Here is a 15,947-nt window from a genome sequence, read left to right on the forward strand (position 1 = left end):
CCGTCTCTCCTCATAGGGCTTTGTTTCCAGACCCTTGATCATCCTGGTTGTCCTCCTCTGAACATGTTCCTAAACATCAGGGCCAAAAGCATTCTCCTTTTGCCCCTCGAGAATGTTATTCTCCACGGCTGTTTGTGGTTCATCTCTCACCGTCCTTTCTTGAGTGGGTCCCAGAGCAGGTTATTGTGACTCCAGTGCCAGAGGGAATGAGTGACACGCGACCCGGTCTGTGTACTTTGAATGGTATTTCACGGGCTTCTTTGTTGTTCTGCTTCCTTCCTGTTATTAGGCCTGAGCGAAAACGGACTTCCAGGCCCTGCAGGGCTGCCAGGTGCCAAAGGAGAGCCGGGCATTCCAAGTTTTCAAATTGGCTCCCCGGGGTTTCCTGGACAGAGGGGACTTGTAGGAGATCCAGGTAAATCAGAGCGGTGGTCAAGAGAGAATGCGCTTATAGAGTAATGTCCAGAGCCAAAAAAAAAAAAAAAATGGAAAGAGGAGAATTTAGAGTGTAGAGAGTGTATGGAGACTGAAAAGTTGATTATACAAAGGGAAGACAAAGGAGGAAAGATAGTTAGTAAGGGTATAATGAGGGCTCCATAGAAGATATTGCTGGGAATGTGAAAGCAGCAAGAATATACCAAAATGACAGGGGACCAAGATATGGAAGGACAGTTGAGTAGTCAAGAGTGGGAAAAGGTATAGAATCAACGTATATTAAAGACTATGTCAGTAAGAATAAAGGAAAACTATTATAAATTGATATGGAGGTGGTATTTAACACCAGTAAGATTACATCAAATGGATAAAAAGTATTCTGCAAGATGTTGGAGAGGGTGTCAGGAAAAAGGCACGTACTTCCATATGTGGTGGACTTGTGAAGCTATTCAGAAGTTTTGGCCAATGGTGTTTAAAGAGACAAATGAAATAATGAGATGGAAGGTAAAGATTAGGGCTGTGCACGGACCCCCTGCAAATTGCGGATCGGGCCCGCTCTGCCCCGCCTTAATCCACCTAGGGTCCACTTTGCTCCGCCGCGGAGCTCCGGCTCCGAATCGGAGCTCCGCAGCCGGGGGGGACAGCACCAGGTAAGGCCCCCTCCTTCCTCCCCCTTACCTGCTTCCATCCTGGCTTGCCGCCAGCTTCACTAGAGCCCGCAGCTCAACCAGGAACTATAGGCCCCGCTTGCGGCCTACACTTCCGGGTTGAGCCATGGGCTCTAGTGAAGCCGACGACAGGCCGCAATGGATGCAGGTAAGAGCCCCCTCCCCCTTGCCCCCTTACCTGGCTCTGCCGCTGTCGCTGCACGGGCGGCGGCGGCGGAAGGGCCAAGTAAACCCCCCCTTACCTTTTTTGTGGAGCTCCGAATTGAGGCGAAGGATCCGCCTTCACCTTGATCCGTTCCGTGACGCTCCACTGCTCCCCCGATCCTCTTCGCTTCCACCTTAAGGGGAGGCGAAGCACCCCAAACCGCTTCTGTTTCTCCGGTCCGAGGAGAAGCGGAGCACAGCCCTAGTAAAGGATAGCTTTGTTATCAATATATGAAGGGGTTAAACGTACGCAAAATAGTAAAGAACTAATAACTAATTTACTAACAACAACCAGATTAATAATTGCCAGGAATTGGAAGGAACAAAGGGATTATCAAATAGAAGAATGGTATAAAGAAGTCTGGGATATAGCTATTAATGACAAGCTCACGAGTAGTATTAAAGTTAAGAGAGGAGTGATGAAGCGAAATGATTTTGAAGACCGATGGAGGCCATTTGTCAAATTTGTATTAGGAAAAGGGAAAGGGAGTAAACCGTCGCAGGATACGTTACAATTTTGGAAAGGAGAATAAGGGTCCCGGGAGGTGGGGTGCACGAGATATTATATTATTTTATTAAGTTTTTAAATTTTTATTATTGTGGGATATTGAATTGAAGTAATGTGATTATTGTATGTGTTTAAAAAATTAATAATAATAATATTAAAGAGTAATGTCCAGAGCTGGTGTAGGGGAAACGTCAGGGAGGCTGGCCTACGGATTGAGAAGCCCCTTGTTCAAATCTCGCTTCTGCCGTGAATGCACTAGGTGGCCCCAAATGGCCGTAGGTAGGGGTGTACTCCCACTGACCTACCTTATACGGTTGTTGTGCAAGGATTAGGAAAACTGAATGAATACGAAGGACTGCAAACACTCAACAGCAATATAGAAATGCTGTCTTATGTAAAAGTATCATTAGTATTAATATCATGCCTGATACTGTATCTGGGACTGGAAAGGTTTGCCCCTTAGATCAAGCTGGAAGGCAATTAATAGAGGTGGGGAGAATGGTGTGATGTCTGAATTGAGCCTTACAGCTTCTGTCTACATAGGGGGGAAAACCACAGCCCTACCAGGGCTTTCGTCCTCTGCAGTCTTTCCATGTTCACGATGTGCGCCTTTACACGTGATCACATGATTTTGAATTGAAAACTTCCCTTCTCAGCAAGGCTCCATTGTGTTCAATGAAACATCACCATCTAGTGGCAGAATTATAGCACAACACCAACTTTATACACTGGGGCGATCGCATGATATCCCAACGATAACTTTTAATACCATATTATTTCTGATCTTTTTAAAAGTGAGATTACCAGGGGATAACATGGGAGATGTCCTGGACATTAATGATGTTGTGTAATGGACCCGCAAACTTCTGTAGAATGCATTGTGGGAATCTAACCTGGAAGTTACCAGAGCATAGGCTACTAAGGCCAGTTTAGCTGGGCCACCAGTTGAAACAGATAGAAGGTGCTCTGTGCCACCTGAGTTTCCATGGATAAAAATTACTCCAAGAGAACCCCAAGCTATGAGTAAATCAAGCAGTGAATAAGACCATTAAGTCCAGAGTCTAAAATTATTGAACTGCAACATGGTTTAGAGTTTCCCACTCCCCGCTAAAGTTTTTCCCCCTACTTCTGCATGCTGCTATTTACCCCTTATTTCTCAGCAAGCCCCATTTTGGCTACGTTATCATCACAGTGTAGCACCTGAGTTCACTCTTACAATAAGTGAGTGAAGAGCTGAGGTAAACTTCCTTCCAGCTGGGCCACTTCTGAACGAGCAGAGAACCAGCCAGTGATTGTTTCTTCCTGTCATATTAGGACGTCCTGGAGCTCTTGGCCTGCCCGGTTTCCAAGGCCCTCCTGGCATCTCTCTTCCATCTAGGATTCCTGGGAGACCAGGCGACGCTGGATGGCCTGGAGAAAATGGTAGACCAGGTATGGAATTGGGGGCTTTGCTGGTGGGCTTTCACAGTAACGCTGAAAAGAGTCTCATTAATGGGGTGCCACAAAGCCTTTAAGGAGGAATCGGCCTGGAAGGATTTCTAGCTACAATTGAGGAATAGAGCCAGGGCCGGTGCCAGACTATTTTGCGCCCTAGGCAAGTGAGCTGCTTTCACCCACCCACCACCCACTCCAGCGTACCTGGATGCGGGGTGCCATCTCGCCCGCCCAGCCGAAGTGAAGCCAGGATTCTGGGGTGGGAGGACGGGGGCGGCTTTGGAACAGCGCGCCCAGCTGGAAGCCACTCTGGGAGAGTGACTTCTGGGCGCGCCGTTCTGAAGCTGCCTGCCTGCCGCCTGCCTGCCCCCCCCCCAGTGTTCTGGCTTCACTTCGGCTGGGCGCCCACCCAGCTGAAGCGAAGCCAGGATGCTGGGGGGTGGGCGTGGCCAGCGGGCAGACGGCTTCAGAACAGCGCGCCCAGCTGGAAGCTGCTCTGGGAGAGCAACTTCCGGGCGCGTCGTTCCAAAGCTGCCCGCCCCCCTACCCCAGCGTTCTGGCTTCGCTTCGGCGCCCACCCAGCCAAAACGAAGCCAGGAAGCCAAGCACAGAGTCTCCTGCTTCTGAGCTGTCTTTGCTTGCTCCCGTTTGACCTAGGACTCCAAGGACCCCGCGGGCCACCAGGACCACCAGGCCCGGCCTCCAATCAAGGTGATACAGGCGCTCCCGGCTTCCCTGGTTCTCCTGGTTTGCGAGGCCTCAAAGGGGACGAAGGCATTCCTGGGCTAAGTGGAATCCCAGGTGCATCTGGATTCAAAGGTAGGGCCTTCTGTTCATTTTAATTTTCCTTTTAAGCTACCGAAGGTGGAATACAACGCGCTCTCCTTCTAACAACCGATACTCTCAAATTAGAGGTGATGTGTACAAAAATCAGGGGTGGGCAATGTCCAAGGGTTTGGGGCCCAATTCCCCACCACCACCAAAAACCCCAGGGGGACTCCCCTCCCCTTGGCGGAAATCCCTGCCCCACCAACTTGCTGGCAGATTTCAGCAACGTGGCCGTAGTGGCAAAAAGGCTGCACATTCCGTTTAATGCAAGGCGTGCTGAGAGCGTGCATCGTGTTTTGAATAGAAAAACATGGCTTTTTGCCCCCGCCGAAGCTATTTGGAGCGATGGTGGCAATTTTGGGTTGGAGGAGGCTGCGAAAAAGGACACACACACACCCTAAATGCAGCCCAGGCGTTGCCCATACCTGTCCTGAGTAGAAAAAGGAGTCGTCTTCTGTGTGTTCCTGTTGAGCTACGTAAAAGTAAAGAGTTTTAAGGGTTGGTGGATCTAGTCCTGTGTCTTTCACTCAGTGGGAAGTTCTGCTACGCAATTCAATAGAAACTTCAGTCAAAACTCTAAAGGAGCTCTCCAAGGTGCTGAGCCCAAGTGCATCCTATTCTTCCAGCTCTCGCTTTTGATTTGAGTGCTAATTGGACAGTAGTATTTTATCATGGGCTGAAATGGATGGATGGATTTATTAACCACCTTTCTATACTGCTGGTGCCTTTAAGTATCAAATTGGAAACCCTCCCTGTCTCTTTGCAAAATAAGGACACACCTCTTAGGCTATTTGGGAAAGTACGTCCCCATTGCCTATTCGAGTGAGTGTATTCCTGTACCCTGATGAGATTGTTTGTGAGTAACTTGCTCTGGACAGTTTCTGTGGGAAGGGAGGGGTTTGGGAGAGGCAGGTTATTTGGGTGGCTGCTGGGAGATTGCTTCACGCTTCCCTGTCAGAAAGAACACCTTTAAGAACTTTGAAAGTAAGAACTGGTACCTGGTGCTTTTTCTTTTGTTCTGTGTCTTTTTGGATGCATAGAATCATAGAGTTGGAAGGGGCCTCTAAGGCCATTGAGTCCAACCCCTGCTCAATACAGGAATCCACCTTAAAGCATTCCTGACGGCTGTCCGGCTGCCTCTTGAAGGCCTCTAGTGTGGGAGAGCCCACCACCTCTCTAGGTCATTGGTTCCATTGTCGTACTGCTCTAACAGTCAGGAAGTTTTTCCTGACGTCCAGCTGGAATCTGGCTTCTTGTAACTTGAGCCCGTTATTCCGTGTCCTGCATTTTGGAAGGATCAAGAAGAGATCCAGGCCCTCCTCTGTGTGACAACCTGTAAGACCAAGGGCAAATAATATGCCTTATTATTAATCTTTGCAGGCCTTTTTTGGCTGAAGATTCGGGTAAAAATGCTCTAACTACATTAATAATTTTTTTTTTTAATCTCTATCTCTTCTCAGGCTCCAGAGGTGATCCAGGCGTCATGGGGATGCCAGGTAAAGATGGTCCCTTGGGCGATCCAGGTTTCCCTGGCCCAAAAGGTGAAGCAGGCCATCGAGGTAAGGAAGTCATGGGAGATGTATTAAACTTTGGGACTTGGCCAATAAGTGGAAAAAGACAGGATGTTGTATATTAACTATTAAACTGCCTATTATACCATGAGCCTAGCATTTGATTTCTGTTGTGTATTTTTTAAAGAGACCTGTGTTGAGCTTTTTTATTTTGTTTAGCGTTGCTTTCTGTTGGTGGGTCAAGTGGGACCAGCAACAAAATGTTGCAGTGTGTGGTGCTCCTGGTCAGGGTTCCAGCCAGGTTCTTTTCAGGATGCTCCATGCCATTTGCCCTCCTGATGCAGAAATCTATATATGCTTGATTTCTGCCTCATTTACCTTAAAAGAAACTTCTTTATTTACTATTTGCGGCTTCCCAAAATTGATATAAACTTACCCGTTTCAGTTGTCATTTCCTGTAGCAATAATCTGAATTTAACTGCTGTTATTTCCATGAGAATTTCTCCAAAATTTTCTTCTCCGTTGATTTCCTTTTCGAAAGCCATTTCTTTCCTATCAAATTGATTGAGGATGGTCGAGGGGAGGGAATGTGGAAGAGCTTTTCAGGGCAGCACTGCTTGCCATGGCCTGGGGGAATTTCTGACCTCTACTTGTCAATATCCTGCCATCTTTCTGGTCATTCTCTGTCTGTTACATGCAGGTTTCCCTGGGCTGCAAGGGATTCCAGGCCTGACGCAGATACCTGAAGAAATTCGGGTTCCCCCCGGCTTACCCGGATTGCCTGGCATTGATGGCAACCGTGGTTTGAATGGAGATCCCGGGCTCCGGGGGCTAGATGGACGACAAGGTAAACCCTAGCTCCTTGCGTGAACAGCTTCAAACATGGAGGAATGGAAGCCTGGAACTCTGTATTTAGAGGCAGCTCTGCAAAGGATTCTTGCATTCATGGCTGTGAGCCATAACAGAACCTCCAGTGTCTGCAGCAGTTGGCCTGGTTTGTTGGAATACTAGTGTGTCAGGTGAAACAGTAGGGAACATCTGTGGCCTTTGCACCACAGGCTCAAGGTTTTATAGGATCCATGGACTCACTCCCTCGGTTAGTCTAGCTTCTCACTGTCACTATTGCTCCTCATCCTTTTTCTCATCATTACTGCCACTTACTTGCTTGCTTGACCGGCAGTCAGTGAGCAGATAGGATGAGGCATCTACTTCTTCTCTTCCTCACCACCACCTTGGTCTGGGCCAGAGCAAGAAGCAGGCAAATAAGCAAGCATAGAGGAGATGCAAATCCAGGGGACTCCTCAGTAGGTGCCCCAACCGTGCCGAACTTTGGCGCCAGCTCTGGGCCTTCATTCTCTACTTCTGGTTTTTCTGAAAGCCCTATGAGGAGAGACTGAAAGAACTGGGCCTGTTTAGCCTGGAGAAGAGAAGATTGAGGGGAGATATGATAGCACTCTTCAAATGCTTGAAAGGTTGTCACACAGAGGAGGGCCAGGATCTCTTCTCGATCCTCCCAGAGTGCAGGACACGGAATAATGGTCTCAAGTTACAGGAAGCCAGATTCCGGCTGGACATCAGGAAAAACTTCCTGACTGTTGGAGCAGTACGACAAAGGAATCAGTTACCTAGGGAGGTTGTGGGCTCTCCCACACTAGAGGCCTTCAAGAGGCAGCTGGACAACCATCTGTCAGGGATGCTTTAGGGTGGATTCCTGAATTGAGCAGGGGGTTGGACTCGATGGCCTTATAGGCCTCTTCCAACTCTACGATTCGATGATCTGGTTGGTCACTGTGGGAAATGAGATTCTGGAATAGATGGATTCTTGGTGTGGCCGAGCAGGGCTTTTCTTGCATTCTTAAAATATGTAGGTATTTGTATGCTATGGCCCTGTAGACCAAAATAAACTGATTGATTGGAGTCATTTTATTTACAGGCCCCAAAGGGGTAGCTGGGAGACCTGGCCAAATGGGAACCAATGGTTTTCCAGGCTCACCCGGTCTGGTAGGCGATCCAGGGACTCCAGGTTATCCGGGACCACTGGGATTTGAAGGTAATCTTTTGCTTCTTCATAAATATTTTTTAAATAAAGGGGCCGTTCTCATTTAACATTTTGCATTACAGAACACCATCCGATTGACAGTATTGATGTTAGTCCAGGTCAGCTGATTTCACAGGGTGGGGCGTCAAAACTCAATGCCTCCCACTGGATCTCTCCTTGCTAGCTGCCATTTTTCTTTCCCCAAAGCCTGCAATGGCACAGTGTTGCTCCCAGAGACTTCTGGGAAAGGCAAATGCCACTTCTGCCAGGAGGGGCCTACAGGTGGCAGTGGCGAGAAAATTGGTGCTTTTCCTTTTGGCATCCATTTTATTTCCCATACCTCTCAGCGCTCAGATTTGAGCCAAATGGTTTCCCTTGAGAACGAACGTCCTCCACACCAGCCTCAGTGTCGTTGGTGACATCGCCATTCCGGCAAAGATCCAGCCTATTTTTCTCTTCCTTCCCAGGAACATCCGGGAAGCCGGGGCCTGCCGGTTTGCCTGGGATGCCAGGCCGCAGCGTCGGTGTCGGCTATACCTTGGTGAAGCACAGCCAGTCGGAACAGATTCCACCCTGCCCTGAAAGGATGAACAAACTCTGGGAAGGCTACAGTCTGTTGTATGTGGAGGGCCAGGAGAAGGCGCACAATCAAGACCTTGGTAAGCGGACAGATGCCGCCATGCTCTTGCTGGCTTGGGTGTGGAGGATGAAGGCAAAGGGGCGGGGGGGGAGGAGGACCTCAGTGTGAGAAAGCGAGGGTTCATCTCTGAACCCCTTTCAGCCAGAGGACCAGATTCCATTTGGGAGAAGTTCTCAGGGGCCACAATTCCGTGGTAGGAGGGACTAAGAGCAAAATGAGCAGGGCAAAAAAGACCAGCATATTTTCGCTGAACGCTCTTAGACCCTAAACGAGGTCTTAGGAGAGGCATTTCCATTTTTTGAGATGGGGGAAAAAACTGAAAAGCTGGGAAATCACAAAATGATCGGTGCTTTGGAGAAACGGGATGGGGTTGAGGGACATGGCCGTGGCCTTCTGGGTAATGCCTGAGGACTGGATGTGCCCGCCGGAGGAGATGCATCAACTTGACAGTCTTTTAGAATTTAAAAAAAGCAATAAAGACTGATCTATTCCTGCAGGCCTATCCAGTGAAATTTTAGAATGTTTTCAGGATGTTTTAATCATGTATGGTATGTTTTAATTCGTTTTAATGTGTATTTTATATCATGTTTTTATGCTGTTTGTTTTACACTTTGAATTGTTTTAGTTTTTGTGAACCGCCCAGGGAGCTTCGGCTATTGGGCGGTATAAAAATGCAAATAATAATAATAATCTCTCCTTAGCCACCGTGGTTCAGCCTTTTGAGCTAAACAGTACGGCTTAGCGTGTCGCGTGAACCGTTCCTGACCATGGTGGCTCCGTCACCACGGTTTAAACACGCTCGCGGCCCCTTGGCTGCAGGAGGGGTCACGGCCTACCCACGGCTCAGCGTCTCTTCTTTCTTTTCCCTTTTCCGTCTCTTGTAAGGCTTTGCCGGTTCCTGCCTGCCTCGCTTCAGCACGATGCCTTTTATTTATTGCAACATCAACGAGGTGTGCTACTACGCCAGCCGCAACGATAAATCGTACTGGCTCTCCACCACTGCTCCCATCCCCATGATGCCGGTCAGCAGCTACGAGATCCCGCAGTACATCAGCCGCTGCTCAGTGTGTGAAGCGCCTTCCCAGGCGGTGGCCATCCACAGCCAAGACATCACCATCCCGCAGTGCCCCCGAGGCTGGCGAAGCCTTTGGATTGGATATTCCTTCCTCATGGTAAGTGGGTCACTCCGGAGCAGGGCTGCAGAACTTCATGCTCTGGGGTGGGGGGGGAGAGCATATGGCCCTGTCCCCTTGCCCCCCACATGCCAATCATTTATCCTCTTCCTCCTCCTCCTCCTCAATGGGCCCGTTCAGAAGGCACCTTAAACCATGGCTTTAACCACAGTAAATAAGGCTTTTTGCTTTATTCACCATGGTTAAAGCCGTGGTTTAAGGTGTCTTCTGAACAGGGCCAATTCTATACCACCCAATAGCCAATGCTCTCTAAGCAGTTCACGAAAACGACAAACCACAAATACAAGGTAATAAAACAGAGTATCACATTTTTAACGGATAAAACTCAATCCAGACAAGACGGAGATGCTGTTAGTGGGTGGGTCCTCTGACCGGTTAGTGGATGTTCAACCAGTTCTGGATGGGGTTGCACCCCCCTGAAGGAGCAGGTTCGTAGCTTGGGGGTTCTCCTAGAACCATCTCTGTCCCTTGAGGCCCAGGTGGCCTCGGTGGCACGGAGTGTCTTCTACCAACTCTGGTTGGTGGTCCAGCTACGCCCCTATCTGGACAGGGATAGCCTAGCTTCAGTTGTCCATGCCCTAGAACCTACAAATTAGATTACTGCAACGTGCTCTACATGGGGCTGCCTTTGAAGATGGTTTGGAAGCTGCAGCTTATGCAAAACGCAGCGGCCAGATTGATAACTGGAACAAGGAGGTTTGAACATATACAGTAAGACCGATTCTGGCTCGCTTGCATTGGCTGCCTATATGTTTCCGAGCCCAATTCAAGGTGCTGGTTTTGAGCTATAAAGCCTTATACAGCATGAGACCAAAATGCCTGATGGAACGCCTCTCCCGACATGAACCTACTCGTACACTGCACTCAACATCTAAGGCTCTCCTCCGAGTGCCTACTCCGTGGGAAGCTCAGAGGATGGCAACAAGGGAGAGGGTCTTCTCGGTGGTGGCCCCCCCGATTGTGGAATGATCTCCCCGATGAGGCTCGCCTGGCGCCAACATTGTTATCTTTTCGGCGCCAAGTCAAGACTTTTCTCTTCTCCCAGGCATTTTAACAGCATTTAACAACATATGCTGAGTTTGTTTGTTTTTAACGGACCCCAGAATAGTGGTTGTATAAGGGTACTGTGTTTTTATGCTTTTTATGTTTTTAAACTCTGTATATTTGTTTTAATGATTACTGTTTTTAGCTTTTGTAAGCAGCCCAGAGAGCTTCGGCTATGGGGCAGTATATAAAAGCAATAGATAAAATAAATAAATAAACAATTTAACAGCGAAAAAGATTTCAGCAAGATACCAGGGCCTAATGAATACAGACGGTCACAAATGTCCCATCATTAGATGCCTGGGAGGAGGAGGAGGAGAGGGCAGGCCTAACCTGGCACTGAAAATATGACAGTGTCAGCATTAGGTGGGCCTCAAGTGGGAAACTGCTGTTTTGAGGGTAAAACGGAGTGGAGGGGGGTTACGGACGCCACCTTGGATTCCTTCAAGGTAAAAAGGGCGGGATATAATTGCAATAAAGACAGAAAGAATAAATAAAACAAATGCATTAAAACACAACTAAAAACAATGCGAAAGCTGCTTGGTTAAAAATGTGTTTGACTGTTGATAGGAGGATAACAGAATCATAGAATAGTAGAGTTGGAAGGGGCCTAGAAGGCCAGCGAGTCCAACCCCTCTGCTCAGTGCAGGAATCCACCCTAAAGCATACCTGACAGATGGTTGTCCAGCTGCCTCTTGAAGGCCTCTAGTGTGGGAGAGCGGTTGGGGGGTCAACTTACTCTGCTTTGGCAAGGAGTTCCAAAGATTGGGAGCGGCCACTAAGAAGTCCCTGTTTTGTGTCCCCGAGAAACGGGCCTCTGATGGCAGCAGAACCATCACCTCTTCCAAAAACCCAGCGTTGCCATAGTTTGGTGCTGCCTCTGATCTTCTGTTCTCTGCAATAAACACATCACTGGAGATTTTGTCCTAGTTCAGCCATCACCACCCTGGTAGTTACTTCACCAAAACTCTTCTGTTTCAGCACACGGCAGCTGGAGCAGAAGGGGGCGGACAGTCCCTCGTCTCCCCGGGTTCTTGCCTGGAGGATTTCCGCGCCACCCCCTTCATCGAATGCAACGGGGCCCGAGGGACCTGCCACTACTTTTCAAACAAATACAGCTTTTGGCTGACGACGGTGGAGCAGACCCAACCGTTCGCCGACGCCCCCATCTCGGAAACGCTGAAAGCAGGGCAGCTCCGGACTCGGGTGGGCCGTTGCCAAGTCTGCATGAAGAACTTGTAGCAGAGGCCAAAACCGGCCAGAGATGTTGGACTTTTGAGGTCTTGTTTGGCTGGAGACCAAAGAACGTGTAACCTTCCCGGGCTGTGGTCAATGCCCCCTGGAGCCCTTTTGTCTGAATCCCAGAATATGGTGCTACGTTTCCTCTCTCGTTTTTGTAGTCATGGCTACCTCAGAAAGTCTTTCGCTGCCTCCCCAGGTTTTAATAGGATAAGTTGACCTCTGAAGAAAAAAAAACTCTCAGTACCGTGGCTGTTAAGCACTGCTTCTCATGTTATGGATCTAACAAAAAAGTCCACAAACGTTATTAAGTTGCAAAGAATTCCACAAACGTTACTGAGGCCTTTTCATGGTTGCTAGCCTCCGGCATGCACATGTCTACGTTACAATTTTAGTCACTTGTATCAGGCCTGCTTTAATAGTTTTATTTTAGGCCTAAAATACTTTAGAGTTGCCATGCTTGTTCTCCTAGAGGTAATTCTGCTCGCCACAGGCAAGTGGCTGCTTATAAGCATGATTCTGGGGGTACAAAACACACCCGCACACCTATACTGTTCAGCTCCATGGAAAGGGAATCTTATTCAGTCAAAGGGCTACATGCCACATTCACGGACAAGTGAATGGAGCACATGTCTCAAACATCATCAGGAAAACACATTTGTGCTCGTAACCCACATGAGCAGGCCCAAGGCTGGTGCAGGAATAAAATGTGCACCTTTGTGACAGGAACCATCCGGTTGATCCGAGACAAGCTCTAACTATGTACAAATCAACCATTACATCTGAAATGGTAAGTGAAAAGGGGTGTAGAATCGTAGAGTTGGAAGGGGTCTACAAGGCCATTGAGTCCAACCCCCTGCTCAATGTGGGAATCCACCCTAAAACATCCCTGACAGATGGTTGTCCAGCTGCTTCTTGAAGGCCTCTAATGTGGGAGAGCCCACAACCTCCCTAGGTAACTGATTCCATTGTCGTACTGCTCTAACAGTCAGGAAGTTGTTCCTGATGTCCAGCCAGAATCTGGCTCCCTGTAACTTGAGCCCATTATTCCATGTCCTGCACTCTGGGATGATCGAGAAGAGACCCCTGATCATCCTCGTTCTCCATCCTTTCTTGAGTGGTGGACAATGACATTCTCGAGCGAAAGCAGAATGCTCTTGGCCCTGTTTAGGAAAGTGTTCAGAGGAGGGCGCCGAGGATGATCAGGGGTCTGGAAACAAAGCCCTATGAGGAGAACAGAAGACTAAGGGCAGACATGAGAGCACTCTTCAAAGACTTGAAAGGTTGTCACACAGAGGAGGGCCAGGATCTCTTCGCTATCATCCCAGAGTGGCATGAATTGTGGCAGCGATAGTACATGCTTGTTGCTGGCTGGTTCTTTCTGTCCTTCCTGGACTGGTTCAGAGTCCAGTGGGAGACCCACTAGAAAGAGGAATAGGCCAGACCTTGGCTTTGCTGCTGGAAGTTATTTCGCTGCACTTAACTCCTCTCGGTGTCTGCAGCACCGTTTTCCATTTCTGCTACTACAAGTCTCCATCCACATAGCCAGCACTGTGACACCCACAACAGTCTGTTTTAACCCCCCTGGGACTGAGTGGGATAGCTGGCAGGGGCAACAGGTTTAAGCGAAGCCTGTGCATATGCCACCACCTGCTGCTGGGAAGGCAAGCTAGCGGGAAAACATTGAGGTCAATTCTAAAACACCAAAGTTCCCACCCAGTTAAGTTGTCACCCCAGAGCCCAGAGAGGCAGCAGGCACGGGCCAGCCCTGAGGAGGAAGGAGCCCAGCAAGTTGGCAATGGCGGCAATGGGCCTGTCTGCTTGTGTGTGAGAATGAGCATGCAGGAGGGTATACACCTGTAAAATGGGCACATTTTCTGGAACGATTCCGACAGGCTTAATGCTTTGATTCGGTAATGCATGTGTGAGACTTCATCTGTGTCTTGGCCTACTTCCTTGAGCTCAGCTGCACTGTATATGGATTTCACTTGATCTGTAACCTATTTTGACTCCGGTTCTTGAGTTGTTGGCTTTAACGTTCGCTGCCACGCATTTACAGATAGCCCTTTGGAACTAGCCTCAGCTTTCCTCCCTATATCACACACATCGCATGTGTTTATGTCTTCAAAATGCCTAATTCCTTAATAGTGCGCTGTACATCCCAGCCTTATCGAGTTCTTACTTTTGTACTCGCGGCACAGTCAATAGTCTAGATTATGTTGGTCTGCAATAGCCAGATTTAATGTGTGGACAACATTTCTTGGTGGCAGGGGACAAAAGCACATGCAGTAACTGTACACAGATGACCGGAGTATTTTCTGAGGCCTCACAAATACCCACATGCTCCAGGCTTTCTGGGTTGATATTACAATAGTGCCTGGTGGGCTTCTATAAACCCCTGAAAATACCGACCAGGCAAAGAGAGATTTAGTTTCACATTGAGTAAACACTCCCACCCCGCTAATGATTTCGAATAGGTATACAAGCTTGAGAAACGTTCACTGGGTAACCATGATTTTCCTTAAAGCGTTTGTGTTTTACGAGCCCTGAGTGAAATCTTGCATTTTCTTTGTAGAGCCTAAAGACATGTGTAAGACGTTTCATAGTTTTACTGACTCTACGCTGTACTGTATATACAATGAGAGATTTTACATGCTGGATACCCAGTTGCACTCAACAAAATTGCAACCACTAGAATACATGTTACATGAACGTTTTCCCCTTTTCTTTCAGAGGTAGCCATGGAACCACAGGTGCCAAAGTAATTAATATACTTAATAAATTAACGCACTAAACAGTTTAGTTTTATGCTAACATAACACTGAGTAGATGTTGGATGAATGTTTTTTACTGCTAAAACAATGTTTTGTTTTATTCTGCTGGTGGAGGGAGAATTGATGTTTTTTGTAATGTACTGCTAAAAGCATCTTCAAGGCACTGATTGTATTTTTCATTGTTATTTTCTCAAGAGAGCCATAAAACACAAATATGCCCATTTTGTGCGTTATGTTCCATTTTCCCTTTACACAGTAAGCTTGGTGAGTCCTCCGATCATTGCCAAATTGCTTATTGAACTCATTCTAAATTATAAATCTTGGTTAAATAGGGAAGCAGCTTTGGTACGCTCCAGATGCTAAGCGAATGTGAAATTCAAATGGAACTTTGCAGGTCAGTATGCGTACACAGAAGTAAACCCCACTATGAGACTTGGGTTATATCTAATGTTCGTCCAACTTAAGTCCCATTCATTTCAATGGGTCTATTCTGAGTAGGACTAACATTGGACACAGCCCTTGGTCTGGACCAGGGCTGCAGAGGGCAGGAGGGAGGGAAGTGAAAACAGAGCCCTCCTGGGCTCTGCAAATGGCAGACCCCTTTCTCTAACTCCATCCCTCTCTCCAACCATTAGTTATTTTGTGGTTTCCTAGCTGTTGTGCATTTTCCCCCCATTTTAAAAGATTGAAATGCCTCTCGTAAGGTATAGCTGCTAGCGGAAACAGTTCTAAGGAAAAAAAATATGCTGGTATTTTGGCTGGTATGTGGTCTCCGAGCCTACCAGCTGAAAGAAACTGTACTAGGGCTGTGCATGGACCCCCTACCCCCGATCCGCAAATTCTGGATCAGGCCCGCTCCGCCCCGCATTGATCCGCCTATGGTCTGCTCCTCTCCGCTGTGGAGCTCCGGATCCGAATCAGAGCTCCGCAGCAGCGGTGGGGGCGCCAGGTAAGGCCCCCTCCCCCCCCTTACCTGCGGCGACTGCTTCAAGTGAGCCTGAGGACTCAAACCGGAAGACCAGGCCCACGGCCTGGTCTTCCAGTTTGAGTCCTCGGGCTCAGTTGAAGTCGCTGCCAGAACACGAGGGACGCAGGTAAGACCCTTCCCCCTTACCTGGCTCTACCACCGTCACCGCACGGACTGCGATGGCGGCGCCAGGTAAGGCCTCCTCCCCCCTTACCTGCGTCCGTCGCGTTCCAGCAGCGGCTTCACCTGAGGCTGAGGCTGAGGCTCAAAGCGGAAGGGCAGGCCGCAGTTGCAGCCTGGTCTTCTGGTTTGAGCCTCAGCCTCAGTTGAAGCCGCCACCAGACCGCAACAGAGCCAGGTAAGCCCCCCCTCCCTCTGCCCCCTTACCTGGCTCTGCCGCTGTCACCACACGGACTGTGGCAGCGCCAGGTAAGCCCCCACTTACCTTTTTTTCAGAGCTCCGG

At 48.6% G+C, this 15,947-nt stretch overlaps 1 protein-coding gene across 1 annotated transcript in view; it reads left to right on the forward strand.

Annotated features, from left to right (window-relative positions):
* The window catches only part of LOC134409385 (collagen alpha-6(IV) chain-like), a 203,616-nt gene extending 190,645 nt beyond the window's left edge, over positions 1-12,971 (forward strand). Inside the window, exons 37-45 of the mRNA XM_063142097.1 lie at positions 290-415; positions 3,130-3,246; positions 3,907-4,068; positions 5,538-5,636; positions 6,289-6,435; positions 7,522-7,638; positions 8,094-8,285; positions 9,152-9,438; positions 11,485-12,971. Coding sequence (XP_062998167.1) covers positions 290-415; positions 3,130-3,246; positions 3,907-4,068; positions 5,538-5,636; positions 6,289-6,435; positions 7,522-7,638; positions 8,094-8,285; positions 9,152-9,438; positions 11,485-11,745 — 1,508 coding nt within the window. The 3' untranslated portion in view covers positions 11,746-12,971. The remainder of the gene's footprint in view (positions 1-289; positions 416-3,129; positions 3,247-3,906; positions 4,069-5,537; positions 5,637-6,288; positions 6,436-7,521; positions 7,639-8,093; positions 8,286-9,151; positions 9,439-11,484) is intronic.
* The last annotated feature ends 2,976 nt before the right edge of the window (positions 12,972-15,947 follow it).

The sequence above is a fragment of the Elgaria multicarinata genome, chromosome 15 (genome assembly GCF_023053635.1).
Source record: "Elgaria multicarinata webbii isolate HBS135686 ecotype San Diego chromosome 15, rElgMul1.1.pri, whole genome shotgun sequence".
In the NCBI taxonomy this organism is placed as follows: domain Eukaryota; kingdom Metazoa; phylum Chordata; class Lepidosauria; order Squamata; family Anguidae; genus Elgaria; species Elgaria multicarinata.